Source organism: Belonocnema kinseyi, chromosome 7 (genome assembly GCF_010883055.1).
Source record: "Belonocnema kinseyi isolate 2016_QV_RU_SX_M_011 chromosome 7, B_treatae_v1, whole genome shotgun sequence".
Lineage (NCBI taxonomy): Eukaryota > Metazoa > Arthropoda > Insecta > Hymenoptera > Cynipidae > Belonocnema > Belonocnema kinseyi.
The window spans coordinates 83,219,338-83,240,296 of NC_046663.1; the positions used below are offsets into that span (position 1 = coordinate 83,219,338).

A 20,959-nucleotide genomic window follows, 5' to 3' on the forward strand; every position below is an offset into this window, starting at 1 on the left:
AACAATGTCGCCAGAGGACTACTAGATTTTGCATTGAATGCAACATGTATTGCTGCTTACATTGTTTCTCAAAATTACATTCTGAAACAGCAGGATCAAAATTATTTCAACGGATTGAAATCTGGAATGAAAAAAATTCTCCATAAAAAAAATTAAAAAATGTAAAAAAATATATAAAATCCCTTAAAAAAAAAGAGACTATCGATATTCGTCGACCTCCACGTTGATGATAGTTGGGCAACGTAAATTTTGTTTGCCGCAGACGGACGATAGATATTAGTGAATCATTTTACTCTTACACGATGCTTAGAACTATGAAAATTTTTTCTTGAAAAACTATGCGCTTTTCGGGAAATATGTCAAGAATAAAAAGTTCTTGTAATCAGCCGAGGAATACGCCTGGATTTTCCGGAGCGTTTTGAGCAAAATTTGGAATTTTCCAAAAATTTTTCATATGCAAAATCCAAAATTTTGCTCAAAGCGCTTCGAAAAAATTCAGGCGTATTCCTTGGCTGATTACAAGAACTTTTTATTCTTGTTGATTTTTCCAAAAAGCGCATCGTTTATTGTAAAAAAATTCATGAATGTTTTCACAAAAATTTTGCCATTAAGACACCATTTTGAAAATACTAAAACGAAAAATCGATCTTTTAACCATGGATTCTCAAAGTTTAGACATTTATTCCACCGGTTAGTGAGATTCCAGGTTAATTACAGACTCGAAAAGCTTTGGAAAATGGTTCACAAAAAAAATAGGCACAAAAAATCACGTTTTTTTTGTTTAAACTGCATTTTGGGATAATAAATAAATTTTTTGAGGAACTTGATTGGTACTGTCGGAAAGAGGAGATCTTAAGCAATAAAAATATATGTGTCTCAATTTTTTCTAGTGTCGAATAGTCTTAGTTATTGGCCGTGGAAAAGCAGTGTACCGGTAGTGGCGTTTTGGAAGTTTAAGGGTTAATAGAATGAATTCTAATTCTAAGTTGAAACGGGATATTCTCGAAAAAAAATTAAAATTATAAATTTGAACAGGCAATTTTACAAAAAAATTCTAATTTTTAGTTGAAACGGAAAACTTTCGAGAAGTATTAAAATTCCGTAATGAAACAAAGAATTTTACAAAAAAATGCTCATTCTTTCAATTAGTTGAAATGGAGAATTTTCGAAAATAATTAAATAATTAAATTTGGCAGTTTAACTGTATTTAATTTTAAGTTGTTCAGTTGAAAAGTGTTAGTAGCTTCCATTTTGTACATGTAAATTGTATTAAGCAGTTGAATACAAAATTGTTAAATTAAACAACTTTTAAACTTCAATTTTCAAAGTTTAGAATTCAAGAGTTCCACTTTGAGTGCTTTTATTTGCATTTAAGTGTGTATTACTTCGAATGGAACAACGTTTAGATTTAGGTTTTTTTAAAAGATTACAAGTAATGTTTAATTAATTTCAGTAATTAAATGGGATTTCAAAGAATTTATTCGCAAGGAGTGATGGATTTCGTAGGGTTTCAAAGATTTCACGAGATTTTCAAATCTTTTCTGCAATTCATTTATAATTCGCCTTGAATTGTTATTATCTTATTCTAAATTCTTTTAAATTCTTTTAAATTCATTAAATTTTACTCAATAAAATGGATTTTTAAAAGGTTCTTTTTCAATTCAGCTTGAAGTCTTTTAGACCCACCTTAAATTCTTAGGTATTTTATTAAATTCTTTTGTAAGCACTTTTAATTTTTGGAAAATTCATTTTAAACTTGCTCAATTCCATCAGTTTTTAACTGTTTTTAATTGTTTTCAATTTGCTTACATAATTGCTTTGTAAATTCAGCTTCATTTTTGTATGGATTTCATCAAATTCTTCTCATCTATCTAAATTCCTATAAATTCACTCAAATTTTACTGAAATCTATGGAATTTTCTCGATAAACATTTTTTTTTCAATTCATTTGAATTTAAATTGAATTCTTTTTTCCGTGTTATTATAAGAAATTAGTATGATTTCAAGAATGCGAAGAGATTTAAGATAATTTTTTGGAATGAAAGCTGAATTCTGATCGATTTACACTAAATTCTTTTAAATTCCTTGTAATTCTCTTAATTTTTCTTAATTTTACTTGAATTCTTCTAAATTGGTTCAATTGTACTAAATTTAATTGACTTTTTCTCGTTTACTTTTTATTCCTCTAAATTCATTTGAAGTTTATGGAAATCAATGGAATTTTTGGATTACAAAAATTTTACAATTCATTTGATAAAAAGAAATTAAGTTGAATTGTTTTTAAGTTTATGAATTTATTTCGAATGTTTTACCCTTTGTGTGTGAAAAAAGTACGTTATGAGCGTGACAAAAATTACCCTTAAAGAGTCCATCATTATTTAAAAAATAGATATCCAAATATATTTAATCATTAGAAAAATACAGCAATTAAAAGAAAATCATTAGTTTTTGACCAATTTTGACAAATAGAAGGTTAACTTCAATAGCTCGTAATTCCTAAGATCATTTTCTTCGGATGAATCATGATAAATAAAAAAACTAAATTCAGAATCTGAAGCTTTTTTTATTTAATTTTGTTTTGAAGAAAAAAATTTGACAAACTTCTCGAAGAATACGACAAAACTGTAGTATTAAAAAAAGGAGAAACCTTTTTTTACGACTTTATCTATAAGATTTTATTGGAAGTTGTAATAAAAGGTTTTTCTCGGAAATAAAATGAAAAGAATATTTATCACCGATAAAGAAGAAAAGAACAAATTTGTCAAATTACAGTGTCTGAAATATTCCAACTTTTTTTTTGGTACTTGACCAATGATAACTGATTTTGATAGGGTTTTTTCCCCGTAAAATCTGAATCCGGAGACGAAAGTAGAGATTTGGATCTAGTTTTCGAGAAAAACAGGGTCAAAAGTCCCAAAAAAACTTGGTTTTTTTGCAATTTGCCTGGGTTTTGCCCTTTCGAAGTAAAAAACAAAAAACCCGGTGCCATGACCTTGAAATGGTCGGGAGCAGACTTTGTACATGTGCGCGCACCAATTCGACCACACACTTTCACCTTGGCGCACATGCACAATGTCTGTTTTCGACCATTTCAAGGCCATGGCACCCGGTTTTTTGTTTTTTACTCAGAAGGGCAAGAACCAAGCTTTCATTTCATCCATATGGCTGACGTGACATTTTCAAACGTTCTAAAAAATTTTCAAAAAGCACGTTTTTTTGGGACATTTGACTCGGCTTTTCTGTAAAAATAGAGCCAATTTTCTACTTCCATCCCCGATTTCAGATTCTATGGGGTAGAAACTATCGAAATCAGTTATAATTGGTCAAGTGCCAAAATCCATGTCGGACAGCGTTATTGGTATTTGTCAAATTATTGGTATTGACAAATTATACATATTTTCTGAATGAGTCATACAGATTTAAAGTTGTTTAAAAATTTGTTTAATTTATATATTCTTCAAGTTTTAGAACAATAGTAGAAAAAATTTATGTTCTTTAATTTTTATTTTAAATTCATAGAAAATTTACATAATTGGTCGCCGAAGTATATATTTGTAATTTTAATCACAAAATTTGACTTTCATGTTCACTATAATACCCTATTATTCTAATTTGCACCGTAAGGAGTGCAACCACAATATTTGATTTCAAACATTTATTTGCATTATTGAAAAAATAAAAAAGGAGACATTTTTCAGTTTTTACGTTTTTATAACTTTATAAATATTAAATTCATGAGAGGAAAACATTTTTTTAAATTATATTTATTACCATAAATACAATTTGAATAATTTAGTAGGTATTTCAAATTTTCCAAATCTTATTAGTGAAAACGGAAAATTGACTTTTAAATTATTTCAAAATTCATATTAGACTCATCTGCTAAAAACAATCATAATAATCGGAATTCTATTTCAGTTTAGATATTTTAAATGTTCAAAAATATTACAGACTTATCAATTACCTCATTTTAATAACAGAAATCGCTAATAGAGTTTTTTTATACCAAGAACTATAGGAATATCTTCACATTTTTGGCATGTTGGGAAATAGTCTAAAATAGCAGGACAAAAATAAAAACGAAAATAAAAGTTGGAAAGTATCCAGCTATGCTATTTAAGGTAGTTCTAAATTTTAGTACTCAGGTAACTAATAAATTAATGGGAGAAACACTTAATAAGTGTAAACATTAAAATTAAAAAATATAAAAGTATCACAGATTTATAAATTATAAGTAAGAACGTTGTTTACTCTTTTTTAACCCAATGAAAAGTACCTATAGAAATTTGTATGCACTTGTATAAAAGTATATTTGAGAAAAAAAATAAAAATGGTATGTTTTTCAAATATTTAGGATATCCAAACCGTAAAAATAGTTCAATTTGGATGAAACAAAAATAAAAAGTTAAAATGTACATTTACACTTATTCTTTTACATTGAACCTTGAAGAAATTTTTCCTTACCATGACAAGTTATCGCTTATCATAATTTTCAGAAGAATATTTTGTATTTGTTATAAACTTAGTGCACTCTTATCTGATCTGAAAAATCTACAATAACAAGCGTTTTTATTTTTATGATTTAATTAGGAATTATAATTTTTGTGCTTTAATTTTGAGTTATTTGTGATATTCACAGATAGTAATCGAAATTATTATCTTTTAAAGATGTAATTATTTGAACAATAACAAATAATTACTTTTAACCGAAAGAAAACATACTTTTAAATAATGTAAAATATTTTTTCAGCTTAAAGGATCCATTGGCGACTGTAGTTGTACATTCGACACAGTGGATTACTTCAATAACATGAAAATCTACCCCAGACTCCAAAGTCTTCTTGTCAGAGATTACTTTCGATTTTACAAAGTGAATTTGAAGCAAGAATGTCCATTTTGGGCTGACGATAGCAAATGTGCTATCCTCTACTGCCACGTTCAACCCTGTCTGGATGTAAGAATACTTTGATATACATAATTATGTAGTTTACTTTTTTAAACTAAATATTATTTTTTTCCTGGTCAACAATTGTTTCCATTGATAAGCAAGAAACAGATGTTCAAATAAGAAATGTAATTTATATTCACAATTAAAAAACATTATACAATCAATTGTACAGAACGAGGAGGAAAACTTGTTGAAAAACAAGTTAAACAAGTTAGTTTAAAAACCAGTCCAACAACCTTTGACTTTGAAATCATTTATGCGAATACCGAACTCACCTTCGACTTTTATCTCAAGTTTTATCTAGCGCTTGAGTAATAGTAATTTTAAAAGCTCAGGTTTTGAGATTGGAGTTAAAAATTTATTTATGCTATTTTTAATATATATGTTCGTAAATATTTTGATACAATTTTATTTAAATGCAGATTTTTATATTCTAAATTATATAAGGGAAAGCTGCCAATAGCGGATAAAGCAATCTAAATTGGATAATATAATTCATTCAAAGTAAAAATATACATAAAATAATTAATTTTAAATTTTATTTATTAACACGTGTTGTGTGTTTACTATTGAGTAAATTAAATTAAATTTTCACATACACATCAGTATTTTTAATTAATTATTATCTACTTTAGGATGTATTATCTACTGTAGAGAAGCTTCCTCTACAAATGATATAAATAACTGCAAGTATTACATTTGAATAACTTGGAGAACAAAAAATTATTAGAAATGTTCAAATTATTGAACAGTTTTAATTGGAAGCCTTTAGAAATAATTATTATTGAAGTTCTATAAAATACAACTTTAAAACTCATTCAAAGCGAAAAAGTTTTAATTCATGACGTAAGAAAATTAACAATTTAAGATTTGAGGCATTCAGGATTAAATATTTTATAATTGGAAATTTTACGCTATGAAAAAGCTTAAAATTTTGAAATTTTGATTGTGTGAAATGTGTTTTGTTGCAATCTTTGACCAAATTGCTACATGACATAGTTTGTTCAATGACATCAATGCTGAATATATAATCAGTGGGTAGAAGTCTCTTATCATATGCATAAACACCTTATCTTGGTGGCGGCTTTAATTTCAAAATTACTCCTCTAAAAATAATTGAATGCGGAAGCGTTATAAAAATTTTTAATTAGATGTATTTAGAAATTAACATTTCTAAATACAATTTCAAATGAAATTATTTTGGTTTCAATAATTCAGAACTTTAACAGTTTTCAGATTTAATCCTTTAATAATGCTCCGCATACAAAACTGAAGCCAACACATAAAAATTCAATAAATATTTGCATTACGCATAACTATAAAATTGATAAGAAAAATTGAAACTTGAATTAATAATTCTTTTAAGACTTCGAATATAATATCAACTCATAAATAAGTATTAATTCTTGGTGTCTACTCATCTGAAAAACCCCTAAATCTCAGGGAATTTTTATATACCTGCAAAAACCTGGAAATGTTTGGGAATTTTCTTTTTTAAGTCAGGAAATTGTTCGCGAGCGTGCTAAATTAAATAAATGTAATGTAAAGTTAAATTAACCTGTTTTTCTTACTTGTAATATTAGCTTTATAGTATTCCATTTAATTATTTAGTGTACAATTCGCTTTTTTTCTTTAAAATAAACATTTCTGCTGATAATTCAACAGTTCCGTTGTATTTTGTTTTCTCTCTTTACTGAAAATTCTTTCTTAGTTGCAAATTTTTCTTGTTTGGTTGAGTTAAAAGTTTTTTTTTATTTAAAATGAAAATACTTTTTGGTCGAAATATAAACTATTACATTGTACTTTGAAAATTCCACTACTTGGTTGAAAGTTAAACTTTTTTATTAAAATTAAATTTTTTGGTTGGATTCACTGTTTGAATTAAAAATTCCTCTCTTTGGTTGAAAACTTAACTTTTTGTTGAAACTTCATTTTTTTGTATGAAAATTTAAGCATTTTTTTTAAATCCCTCTTTTTGGCTAGATAATTATTAATCTCCTTGATTGAAAACTTATCTTTATGGTTGAACATGCAACACTGGGTTAGAAGCTAAACGCTTTTGTTAGAAATGCATTGTTTTGGTTGAAAATTCATAATTGAAATTGATCATTTATCTCTTTGTTTGAAAATTCACGTTTTTTGTCGAAAATTGGTCTTTTTCGTAGAAAATGAAATTGCTTGGTTGAAAGCACACATCTTTTTTGTTAAAAATTCAACTATTGTAGGTGAAAATTGATCATTTTAGTTAAAAATTAATCTTCTTGGTTAAAGTTGAAGTTAAAGTTAAAGTTCAGTTGAAGATTCATAATTTTAGTTGAAAATTGAACTATTTTGTTAAGAATTATTTTTGTTGTTGAAAATTAATGTTTTTAACTGAACATTCTACTATTTTTTGAAAAATGTTTGTTGCTGAAAATTGATGTTTAAACTGAAAATTTAACTAATCTAATTTTTCATTCCATCGTTTTAGTTGAAAATTCATCTGTTTGTTTGAAAATAAATTCCTGTTTTTTACTGCAAAGTTAAATATTCAATTTTTGGTTGAAAGTTGATCTTATTTAGTTAAAAATTCATGTTTTCAGTTAAAAATTCATCATTTTTGTTGAAAGTAGAACTATTTTGTTTGAAAATACGTTTATTTTTTAAATTTTAATTTTTTTTGGTAAAAAATTTCGTTAAAAATTAAAATATCTGGTTAAAAATTCGTCAACATGTGTTTAATTTAAAATGCAATATTTTAACTTGAAATGTTAGGAATTTGCAGGGAAACCGGGAAAAATCGGGAAATGATATTGAATTTATTTCTTGATCGGGAATTTTACGAATTTTTAGAAGAAAAATTTGCCCAAGTTTGATTTCAACAGTTTTGTAAATAATTAAAGTATAAGAACTGAACAATAATTGATTTGACAAAACGATTCTAAATCCGTGCAAAATTTGAGAATTCCCTGATTGTAACTGTTTGAATTCCAAAGTCTTAATACGAATTGAGACTGATATAATATCATTTATTCCGATAACTTTATTTTTAAATAACAATTTTAATGATTCACTAATAAAATATTTTTTATTCAAAGTTTTAGGTCTTCCTTTATATTATTTTTTATATTAAATTGAATAAATAAATAAATTAATATATTATTTTTATTAGTTTTTTTAGTCATTAAAAATTCGCTGTTCATTTAAGACGAGTAATTGAATATAAATATATGTAAAAATAAACGTTTTGAACAATTGAACTCTTATTATTTTTAAACAAAATTTGAGTAATTTCAAGAGATATTTCGTAGTTTTGAAAAGATTCAAAATTAATTAAAATCTTGAAATGTCTTCGAATAATTGAAAAGAAGTGTGTTAACATTTTTGTTTAGAACTTCTAAATACATATTAAAATTAATTGAATTTTTCCTACAACTTTTGGAAAATCCTGCAAATTAAAAAAAAATCCTTAAAATCTTCCAGGTTCTGCTATGATCTATTTGGAAATCTCTTAAAATCTTTTTAAATTTTCTGTTACAATAATTTTTCTTCGTGTAAAATGATTTGAAATCATTCCAAATTCTAAATTTAATGTTAATATTTTTTAAACTTCTAAATATCTCTTAAAATCATTCTAATTTTTCTATTCCTATTTTTATTTACAATTTTTATGTTTTTGAAGCACGCCTAAACTATTTAAAATGAAAATAATTTAACTTCTAATTTAAAAACTGTTATGTTAAAAAAAAATTATTTTTCATTTTTTAATTTGTATAGCTAAAATCGTTTTAAAAATATATAGTTTTGAAAATTTGTAAAGTTCATTATTTGATTTTTTAATTTAGAGTATTGAAAATGTTAACGTGGATTTATATTTTTGGAATTTAATCTGAATATTTGAACTCTATAATTTATAAAAGTTCTAAATTTTGCAGTTTATCTGCATTTAATTGAAAAATGTCAATTGATACGTGCAAATTTAATATTTTGCTTATTGTTTATTTCTTTAAATGCAAAAATGTTTATAATAGAATTCGATTTTTTAAATTTAATGGACCGTGAAAAATGTTTGCAAACCGGGAAAAAAACGTGAAATGACCGGATTTTAATTGGATTTAATGTTATACTACCCACATTAATTTTATGTAACAGAATACATTTCTGCATTTTCGCAAAAAATGTCCTTATTTCGGCTGTTTTTATAGATTATGCACGCCTGGAAAAGATCTTTAATACAAAATACAAATATGTTAAATATGGACTGAATTTTAAGCATATAAAGATAAACTAAAAATTTCTTTAGAGGGTTTAAAAAAAGGATTAATTATAATAAACTCGCAAAATTGTATACATATTCAGAGAAGATTGTTTTAAAAAATGGGAAATACTTTGAATGGCTCCATACTATGAAAATTAATATCTGAAGAAAACCTTGGAATTATTAGGGCATTTTTTTCCAGGATTTTAGTAGTCATACTGTAATTATTTGTTAGTTTTTCAGTAAATTTACCATAGCAACTGAAAGATAATAGGAATGAAATTGAAATGCAATTTTCAGGAAGACATTCCAGTCGGATTGAAAGGTGAAATCCCACATCACATTCACATGAATGAAAGTCCTGCGGACAAATACAGTGCAGATTCACAGCTCAGTAATTGTCAGCAAACGGCAAGAGACCATAACGCTGAATTAGGTTACTTAAATACGACAATCAGGTACATTCACCTTGACCAAATATTGTCTAAAAATTTAGCTTGCAAAGTTTCCAAAATTCCGCTTTAAAGAAAAAATCATCTCCAAATATAAAAATAATAATTAGTTTTAAATTATTTATAGCTCTGAGAATTACAAAGAATTTGAGCGATGGAAGCAGCACGACGATGCACAGGACAATTTCTGTATGAAGGAAGAGAACCAAGGAGAGTATGTAGATTTGTTACTTAACCCAGAGAGATATACTGGATACAAAGGACCAAGCGCGCACAGAATATGGCGAAGTATTTATATGGAAAATTGCTTTAGGTAATTATTTTTTGAAAAATTTAAGTTACATAGATAAACACTAGTCTTATGAAGTCAACTTGTTTTGAAACTGAAACGATGATTGTGATAATCAGAGTTATGCATGAGCGACCTTAATTATCTGCAGTCTGGTTTTTACTAGTCATGTCAGTTTAGCGGAAGTTGTACCGGTTTTAAGTACTTAATGGTCACGTCTAGAAATATTTTAGTTTAAACCGCATACAATTTTATTATTTATGATCATCTTGGCTACTGAATTTATTAAATATGAAAAATGAAACTAGCAAAGTCTAATTAGTATTTATAATGCAAACAATACATTCTCAGGCCCGAGAATTCGCCTCACATCTTCATTCAAACTTCTAAAATGAAGGGTAAGTACTTTAAAAAAATTATTATTAAATTTGCACTTTTACTATTTATAAAATAATTTATTAGTCACCTACTCTTTTTTTTCTTGCAATCGCAGGAATCAAATTCGTTCCCATTTTCACCTTTTTTCTTTTTAAATATACGATACTTGAAAATGCAATATAATGCAATAACGAGGAGTACACGCGCCCGTTACATGTTGAAAAACAGCTGGTTCTTGTATATAGTTTTTAATGTCAAATAAGCGCCAAAAACGTGTTTCGCAGTATCCATATCTACCTTTAGAACCGACAAGTGGCACTGCAGACTAGTATTCTTTTCGTAAGGTAGTGTCGTGCCAAAAGTTAGATATTTCAAAAAAATAGTCTCTATGTTTTGAAAAATCAAAATATTATAACTGATGTTATTTCAAATGAATCAAATTATTTTTCATGAAACATGTTAAAATTCACAAAAAAAGAATTAATTTTAACCATGTTTTTTTTTGCAATTGAATTTTTTCTGACCGCCGCTTTTTACCAATTTTTTAAAAAATGATTGCATTTTCATAAATGAGGGCTTATTTTTCCGGGAAGACATTCTCTACAACTCTACTGTTTCCAATTTTGAAATTAAATTTTTCTATGGCTTAAATCGTTAGAAACATTTTTTGTTAAGAAAAAATTTTTTAAACAAATAATTATATTTTAAGATTATTTAGGTATTTTTAAAATTGAAAACAGTAGAGTTATAGAGAATGTTTTTCCGGAAAAAATAAATAGCCATTTATTAAAATGCGCTTACTTTTCAAAAATTGGTAAGAAGCGTCGGTCAGAAAAAATTCAATTGCAAAAAACATGGTTAAAATTAATGTTTTTCTTGTGAATTGAGCATTTTTCATACAAAAAACCATGTTTTTTTATTTGAAATGACATCAGTTATAATATGCTGATTCTTAAAACATAGAAAAACTATTTTTGTCAGGTAAAACCTCGCGGGACTTACAAAAAATCATAAATCTCGATAAGATTCTGTTCTAGCCCCTTGAGGAACTTCGTTATTTTATTAATAATAGTCAAATTTAATTTGTTCACTTTCTGAAAAAAAACACGGCACGCAGAACAGATTGGGCAACACAAAAGGCCAAAAAAGTGAATTCAAACAAAAAAACGGTAGGTTAGTACCTTGTGGCTTCCGACCGTTTCAACCTACATCATCATTTATTATTATTACTTTTATTATTAGGATAACTGTTTACAAATTAAATATAAATTGTTATTCATTAATTTGATTTAATTTCAAAATAAATTAAGTACGCAATTTTAAAAAACAATATGTAACAAAAATGCAACTATATAAGTTCGAAGTATTAATAATAGTAAGGCTGAACTGATAAATCTTGGCAAGAAATAATAATTATACTTATATCACGATTTATTAAGCAATGATGGTGTTTTTTAACAGAGAAAAGATGCTTGATTATGAGGCTGATTTTAAACATATGAAAATTGTTTATTCATCAACGGTTTTTTTACTCGATTATATCGCTGTAAACTGATTTCCAGCGACTTAAGTATATCCAAGTTCAAAAAATTCGTTTACTAGATGGTTAAAAGTAGAATTCCCTTGTAAAAAATTCATATTTTGGTTGAATTTTTTTTGTGAAACATTTATTCTTTAACTGATAATTGAACTATTCCATTTTTGGTTGGGAACTGTTCTTTTTTAGTTCAAAATTCATATTTTTGGTTGAAAAATTAAATATTTGATTGAAAAGTAACTTTTTTCCAAATTCAAGTTTTCGGCTTAAAAATTCATGTCTTTTGGCTAAAAATGCAACTGTTTGGTTGTAAATAAATCTCTTTTGGTTGAAAATTCAACTCTATGTTGAAAATTCGACTTTTTGGTTGAATTCAACTGTGATTTTTAAAATTAGAATCATTTCTGATTGTAGTATCAAGTATCCTTGGTGAAACATTGAAATGCTTTGCTAAAAATTATTATTTTTTGGTTGAAGATTCATCTCTTGGGTTGAAAATTCGTATTTTTTTTGCTTTCAATTTTTTTTTACTGAAAACTTAGCTATTCCATTTTTTTCATTGTGGGCTGAAATTGGATTTTTTAGTAGAAAATTCAATTATTTATTTTGAAATTAATGCATTTTGTTGAAAATTTGTCTTCTTGGAAAAAAATTAATTTCTTAATTGAAAATTCATCTTTTTCGGGTAGAAAACTCAACTATTTTTTTAAATACCCTATTTGGATGAAAATAAACTTTTTTGTCATTTTGAGTTTAAAAAGTCAACTCTTTTATAAAAAAATCGTCTTTTTGGCTTCAAATTTTAACAGATTGGCAGATAATTCAACCGCTTGTTTAAAAATTAACTTATTTGTTGAAAATTCATATTATTGGGTTAAAAATTTAACTTTTCTGCAGCTTAATAGTCTTTTTGTCTTGTAAATTCAATAATTTTTAAAAAATTTCATCTATTTTGTTGAATATAAACTTTTTTCTTGAAAATTCATATTTTGGAGTTGAAAATTCTACTATTTTATAGAAAATTTCTTTTTTGGGGGTTAAAAATTCAACAATTTAGTTGAACTTTTTCTTTCTTGATTGAAAAAAAATTTTTGGTGACAAATTCTATTCGTATTTTTTGTTTAAAAATTCATCTTTATATGTTGCAAATTCAACTATTTGGTAGTAAATGGAACTTATCTAAAATTAATTTTTATTGCAAAAAATGTAACTATTTGATGAAAAATTTTTTCTTTGTTGAAAATTAACTGTTTTATTGAAAATTCATATTTTCAGGTTTAAAAGTCAAAAGTTTGCAAAAAATTGCTGTTTTGTAAGATCGTCTTTTTGGTTTGAAAATTCAACAATTTGATTGATTTTTTTCTTTGTTGACTGAAAAATCTCGGTAGTAAATGAATTGATTAGTAGAAAATTAATGTTTTTTGTTTGAAAATTCAACTATTTGATTGAAAATACATGTTTCTTGGTTGAAAATTAACTTTTATTTTAAAATGTATCTTTTTGTTTTTAAAACTGAAATTATTACAACAAATTTTACTTTTTCTCTTGAAAACTCAACTTGTTTGTTATAAAATTCTTTTTTCATTTTTGAAATACAATATATTTCGCCTTGAAATCTTAGAAATTTAAAATCTTTCGTATTGAATTCAATAAAGTACCTACATTAATTGTATTCAAAGTAATTTATTCTCCCATTATTCCCACATTTAGTGAAAAATCACCCTATTTCCCCTGTTTTGAGACCATTTTGAACTGTTAAGTCTGCAATAGAAACTGCCAAAAGAAGTTTCTTTTGAATTTGTACATTTCTGATTTTGTTGCAGGTATGTGTTTAGAGAAAAGGGCATTCTATAGAGTAATATCTGGACTACACTCTAGTATAAACATCCACTTGTGCTCGAAATTTCTACTATCCGCACAAGAGGGTATGAACGTCGTCTCACCCGGTGGGCAGTGGGGACCGAATTTAGAGGAACTACAAAGAAGATTTTCTCCCGAGACGACGGGAAATGAAGGGCCAAGTTGGCTCAAGAATTTGTACTTTTTGTATCTACTCGAATTGCGAGCTTTGGCAAAGGCAGCGCCTTATTTACACAGAGAAGAATATTATACAGGCACAGAAGTTGAAGACGAAGACACCAGACTCGCTGTGAAAGACTTCCTGACCGTCGTTGAGTACGTTATCTAACGCGAAACATTTATTCTTAAATAACTACGAAAGCTTCTAAAATATTTTTCAAAATTCTGGTATTTTTGAAATCTTGAAATTTCGTATACGCTCAAAAATCGAGTGATCTACCCCTTGACTGCGCCTAATCAAATTTAAATACATATTAAAAAATTAATATTCACTTAATAGAATTCGAAATTATTTTTTTTTTTCGCAGGGCGTTTCCAGGACACTTTAATGAAAGTTTCATGTTCAGTGGAGGTGTGCAGGCACAGCTACTAAAAGAAGAGTTCAGGCAACACTTCATAAATATCTCTCGCATAATGGATTGCGTGGGATGCGAAAAATGCAAATTGTGGGGAAAGTTGCAAGTACACGGAATCGGGACAGCACTCAAGATTCTCTTTTCGGGAAAGTTCGATAAGTGGGAACACACAGTGACCGCGACGAACAGAAAGCAGTTTTACTTAGAAAGAAGTGAGATCGTCGCACTCGTAAACGGTTTCGGAAGGTGAGACAAATTTTTGGCAATTTTTTTTTTCAAACTTTACCTCAAATTATCCTAACTATTCTATATATTTTTTTAGCCTCTTAAAGTCAGGTTGTCTAATGTCTAGCCTACCTGGAAACTTGAAATTGTCAGGGATTTTTTTTTTAAATCGGGGAAATTTCTCGAGAGCGTGCTTAATTTTTTTTTTACAAAATTGCAAGCTAAAATTGTGTAACAATGATTTTTCATTCAAAGTAGCTTTATATTACTGTATTCAGGGTGGCCGCTGGACCGGGAAAACCGGGAAATGACTATTTATCCTATTATTATTTACAATTATACTATTATTTAGCTTACATTGCGCAATTCAAAATTTTTTTACTTTAAAAATTGTCCATTTAAAATTTTTATTTCTAAGCTAACATTTTTAATTTCAAGAATTTTTAAATGCCTTTTTAAAGACTTGAACAAATCAAAAATAAAAAGCCTTTGATGTTGAAAATTTTGGATAAAAAACTTTTTTTTTAATTTATCTGTACTTTAAATAATAAAAAATGAACAAAAACGATTTGAGAAAACGATTTTAAACCAGTTCCAAATTTAAGAATGTTCAGATTTTAACGTTAAAACTTAAACGGTTTCAATTGGAAAGTCTTAGTCATTAAACAAATGTGAAAGTGTGACTGTAAGTTTATAAACTATTTTTAACTTAAAAATAACTTCATAATAATATATTCTTAATTGAAGGATTTAAAAAAAATTTTAATATTGTTTCAGTCTAAAATATTCCATTTTTAACCCATTTAATTTGAAATTTTTAATTAAAAAGAAGATTAATTATAGAATATTTAGCAATATTTAAATTTTTATTTATGACAAGTAAATTGAAACGAAATATTTAAAAGTAAAGGATCTTTAACTGAAAATGTTTTGACATAGAAAACGTGGAATCGTTAAAATTTCGAAAAGCCTTTAAAGTTTGAACGTTACAATTTTAATTATTGTATTTGAAAAATGCTTAATTTGTAAGTGACATTTTTAAGTCTGTAAAAATCTACATTTCTTTTTATATTAGACTATCATTTCAAGTCTTACATTAAGTTTGAATCATTTCAACACTTCTACATATCTTTTAAAATTACTGAAATTTCGTCTACAAATATTAAATGTTCAATTGTTATTTATGCGTCCAAATGTTAAATAAATTTTCTAAAATTTTCAGATTTTCTGAACATTTTAGAAAAAGTTCAATTCATTTTGACAGATTTTTAGAAGTTCTGAAAAAATTTCCAAAATATTTTTAAATTTAAACCCAATTTAAAAAAACTTCTAGATTTCTCAAAATTGTGAAATAAAAGTTTGAAGCTTTCCGAGGATGTTTATACTATTTAAAAGGGAAATAACTGAATTTCTAATTTAAGAAGTGTTCAGTTAAAATTTTTTCAATTTTTCAATATTGGTTGTTTCTAGCTTAAAATTCCTTAAAATTCCTTAAAATTCCTTAAAATTACATATATATTTTTTTTTAATGTTCATTAGTTGATTTTTTAATTTAGAGCATTGAAAATGATAACTTATATTTATATATTTTTATATTGAAAAATGTTAGTACCTTCAATTTTATGCGCGTAAATTATTGAGCATTTAAATACAACATTTTTTGATTAAAAACTTTAAATATCAATTTTAAAAGTTCAAATTTTAGTAGTCCCACTTTGAGTGCTTTCATTTGCAGCTCAGTTTTTATTACCTCAAGTTGAAATTTTTTTAGCTTTAGTGTTCCATTTTTTAAATTTCATTGACTCTGAAAAATGTTTGCGAACCGGGAAATGGCCGGGAATTTATTTCGTTGATTAAAGCGGCCACCCTGTGAATTAAATTGAAAATTAATTTATTGTTGTTCAAGTTCAACTATCTGGTTAAAAATTCATGCATTTTGTTAAAAAATCTTTCTTTTGATTAAAAATTGAACATTTGTTAGGAATTTTTTCTCTCTTGACTGCAAAATCTGTCTTAATTGCAAATTTAACCCATGCTAAAAAGTTTTTTTTTGTTTGTTAAAATAACCACTACATTTATTGTTCAGAATTAATTTATTTTAGAATTAAATTTTAATTACTTGGTTGCAAGTTTTTTTACTACAAATTTAAGTACTCCAGTTGAAAATTGAGCTATTTTGTTAAAAATTAATTCTTCTTTGAAAATTAAATTATTATAGTTAAAGATTTAACATTTCAGTTAAAAATGCATCTTTTTGGTTTAAAATTCAACTATTCCAGTTGAAAATTCATCAATTTCTTTGAAAATGTAGCTTTTTCTCTGAACATGATTTTTTTCCGTTTATTTTTTTTAAACAAAAAATGCAACTGTTGTAATTAAATATTTCATCATTTTAATTGAAAATTTTTTTAACACGAAACTTTAACGAATCAATTTTTGGTTCACAATTTATCTTTCTTATTTGAAAAGTTGATGATTAATCATTTTACTTGTGAAGTCATCTCTTTTGTTGAATATTAATTTTTTCAACTGAAAATTTCACTATTCCATTTTTTGTTGAAATTTTGTTTATTTCAAACTTAAAAATTTGATTGAAAATGTGCCTTTTTTAGTTGAAAATTCAACTAATTCGCTGGAAACTCATTTAGTTTTGTTGAAAAGTCGTACTTTTAGTAGAAAATTGTATTCTTGTTTAAAAATTAAAATTTTTGTTGATAATTCCAGCATTACAGTATATGTTAATCATTTTAGTTGAAATTTTTTATCTAATAGAACTCCTTAGTTGTAAGTTAAACTATTTCGTTAAAAATTTTTATTTTTTGGTTTGAAATACTTCCATTCCATTTGAAGCTTCATCACTTTGGTTTAAAATTAAACTATTTCGTTGCAAATTCATGTCTTGTTAGTAAATGATCTTTTTTGGTAGAAAATTAATTTTCTTGTTAAAGAATTAAACTTTTTGGTTAAAAATAAAACTAGTTGGTTTAAAGTTAAACTCTTTCATTAATTACCTATCTTTTTTGGTTTAAAATTCATGCATTCCATTTGAAGCTTCATGATTTTAGTTGAAAATTCATCACTTTGGTTGAATTTTTTTTAAACAAAATTTGTTGATTAAAAATTTAACTATTCCATTTTTGGTTGGGAAATGAACATTTTTAAATTCGAAATTCAACTATTTTGTTAAAAATTCATGTCTTGTTAGTAAATGATCTTTTTTGGTAGAAAATTAATTTTCTTGTTTAAAATTAATCTTTTTGGTTGAAAATAAAACTACTTGGTTGAAAGATAAACTCTCTCGTTAAAAGTTTGTCTTTTTGTTTAAAATTCATCCATTGGTTTTGAAGCTTCATGATTCTAGTTGAAAATTCATCATTTTGGTTGGATTTTTTGTTGTAAAAAATAAATTTGTTAACTAGAAATTTAAATATACTATTTTTGTTTAAATTCATAATTTTAGTGAAAATCCATAATTTTGGTGGAAATTTGTTAACTATTCCATTTTTTATTAAAAACTGAACATTTTAAAATTTGAAATTTAACTATTTGGTTGAAGATAGATCTTTTCTAGTTGAAAATTCAGCTACTTTCTTGAGAATTCATGTATTTAGTTGAAAAATCGTCCTTTTGGTAGAAAATTAATCGTTTTCTTTGAATATTTAACTGTGTAGTTAAAAATTCATCTATCTTGTCGAAAATGCAATATTTCTACAATGGTGCTAATATATTTAATAATATTTGTGATATAATTTTGTCCAGTCGATTTTTTTTAGAAAATGAGAAATATTGGAATAGTTTGATATTATGAAATAGTATACACTTCCGGGCAAAAGTTTTAGGCCACCTCTTTTTTTATGACTGAATAAATTCTCTTAATTTTAATTATACCAGAGCTAAAAAAATTTCTCTTTAAAAGGTTGATTGTTTTCGAAATTCGGTATAAAATAAGCCGAGGGTGAAGCTAATTTGCCTAGTTTTTCAGTAGATATTACAAAAATAGTGTAAATTTCAATGTTTTCTTAAATTTTTAATAAATTCCGCAATAGTCAACATTTTTCAATGTTCTTGGGCTCATTTTGAAGCTTTTTTCACCTTATCACAACAGCTTATGAGAATAAAACGTAAAAATCTTCTTTTCGAATTGCAAGAAGTTGGAAACATTTGAAAACATCTTTTCTGTAGGCAAATCATAATAAAGTTAAATAAATATATATTTTGACGAAATTACATAGAATCTTCATGATTATATGTTTTAAATATTTTACAACAATATTTTTGTTACCAAAAAAAATATTGCAGTTTTCCCAATTTTTTTTTATTACTGAAAATTTAAAAAAACATTGAAATTAACACTATTTTTGCAATATCTACTTAAAAACTAGACAAATTGGCTTCACCCTGGGCTTATTTTATAGAGAATTTTGAAAACAATCAACCTTTTAGGGAGACATTTTTTTAGCTCTGGTATAATTAAAATCAAAAGAATTTATTCAGAGATAAAAAAGAGGTGGCTTAAAACTTTTGCGCGGCAGTGTACCTGGAAAAAAAACCCGGAATTGTCAGGGAATATTTTTCCAGGATTCGGGTACAGACCCCGAAAGTAATACAATATTTTTCGAATATATTATTGACTGACATTTATCTATTTTGTTTGCAGGTTATCAGAAAGTATATATGAGTTGGACAGGTTCCGACAAATGATGAGGTAGTACTAAATCCGAATCTAGAGAAACGATACATTCTTTTTCCAGTACCAGTACATCACATTAGCTTTAAGCCTAGACTATTCTATTCAGGTATTGTTTACGTTTTAGTTCTAGAATTTGGTACTTTTTTAATTCAAATACTGCGAAATGGTATAGAAAAATCTATCATTACATAATCTACAAAAAGGGAACTAATTCTTCAATCTTATATCTGAATGCAGATACATCATTTTTTTCATGCATTTCATTAGTTTTGTAATTAAAAATTGTTTATGTTCTTTTGTGGTAGGTTTTTCGATACGAATTTACTCCGGCACCTAACTTTATCTGTGATAAAAAATATCCCTGTAATTATAAGAACACTGCACTCTCTGTCTTTTCATAAAGTGGAATTATGTCAATACCGAGGATTGATTCCAATTAACTTTTTTTTTTATACTCTATGGACTTTGAGAAAGAATGGTCTGCTGTGTATGTATATTACATCGACATATATTTTTTATTCGACTGTATTTCCTCGTTTTTCAAGTTGCACGAGAAATCTTAAAATGAATAGTGAAGTACTAAACCTTTTTGATATTGATTGATTGACCAAATGTATTATAGGTGGGAAGGAGAAAAAGGTGAATTTGTTTACTTAAAGGTCGTCCTTTCCTAAATACCTTACAATTAGTGCAATTAATAAGGTATCTTTAGATGCATTCTCGATATTATACTATTGTCAGATTGGAAATTATTGACACAAAGTTTTTGTAAATATCATTAAACTAGGTAATATTTTATCTTTATTTTTCTAAATTTCTTGCGAAAAAATCAGATCTTTGAAAAAAATAGCCTTGTTATGATTTTAAGAATCAAAATAATGTTACTGATAAAGGAATTTAAATAAAAATATTCTTTTTATTGAAAAAATGGTCAAAGTTAAAAAAAAATATATGTTTTAACAATATTTTTTTGCAATTGCATTCTTTTACCATCGCTTTTTAACCATTGCTTTAAAAGCATGGCTTATTTTTTCGGGAAGAGCATTCTCTTCTACTCAAATGTTTCCAATTTGAAAGTAAATTGTCCTATGTCTGATATTGCTATAAGAATTTTGTTAAAGAACATATTTTTTTAAACAAGTAACTATATTTGAAGATTATTCACATTTATTAAGAAAATTAAAAACAGTAAAGTTGTAGGGAATGTTTTCTCTGAATAAATAAGCCACAATGTATTAAAATTGCATCAGTTTTCAAAAATTGGTAAGAAGGGACAGTGAGAAAAAATTGTATTGTAAAATCTATTGTTAAAATAATTATTTTTCGTTTAGATACCTTATTTTGAGTACGACAACTACTTTAATGTGACGAAAGTAGGATTTCGGCACTAAATAATCGTTTCCAACTACGATTTTATTTATTATGATATGTCTTTGATATTTAAAAGTTTGTTTGTGAAAATGGTGAGAGAATTTTAATGCATTTAGACTCAGATTTGTATTGTGAGGATTTTATTAGAGTTCAGAATTTATATTTATAAAGATCAGATTTTGTATTTTGTGAGTGAAGTGTATTTATATTATTTTCTGAAAGTTTGATTGATAATTTGATATGACGATTATTTGGAATGTGTATCTTGTTATGAAAAAATATACAGGAATTCTAGACAAGAAAGCATTTTTTTAATTTGATGAATTTTTCATCATAATGTTAATAATTATCTTTATATATATATATACATACATATATATATGGAATCAAAAATAAT

At 26.1% G+C, this 20,959-nt stretch overlaps 1 protein-coding gene across 1 annotated transcript in view; it reads left to right on the top strand.

Moving 5' to 3' along the window:
* Positions 1 to 20,860, top strand: part of LOC117175886 (ero1-like protein) — a 26,142-nt gene extending 5,282 nt beyond the window's left edge. Inside the window, exons 2-8 of the mRNA XM_033365711.1 lie at positions 4,751 to 4,954; positions 9,486 to 9,643; positions 9,765 to 9,950; positions 10,278 to 10,324; positions 13,665 to 14,016; positions 14,229 to 14,522; positions 19,159 to 20,860. Of these exons, the coding sequence (XP_033221602.1) occupies positions 4,751 to 4,954; positions 9,486 to 9,643; positions 9,765 to 9,950; positions 10,278 to 10,324; positions 13,665 to 14,016; positions 14,229 to 14,522; positions 19,159 to 19,210 (1,293 nt within the window). The 3' untranslated portion in view covers positions 19,211 to 20,860. The remainder of the gene's footprint in view (positions 1 to 4,750; positions 4,955 to 9,485; positions 9,644 to 9,764; positions 9,951 to 10,277; positions 10,325 to 13,664; positions 14,017 to 14,228; positions 14,523 to 19,158) is intronic.
* The last annotated feature ends 99 nt before the right edge of the window (positions 20,861 to 20,959 follow it).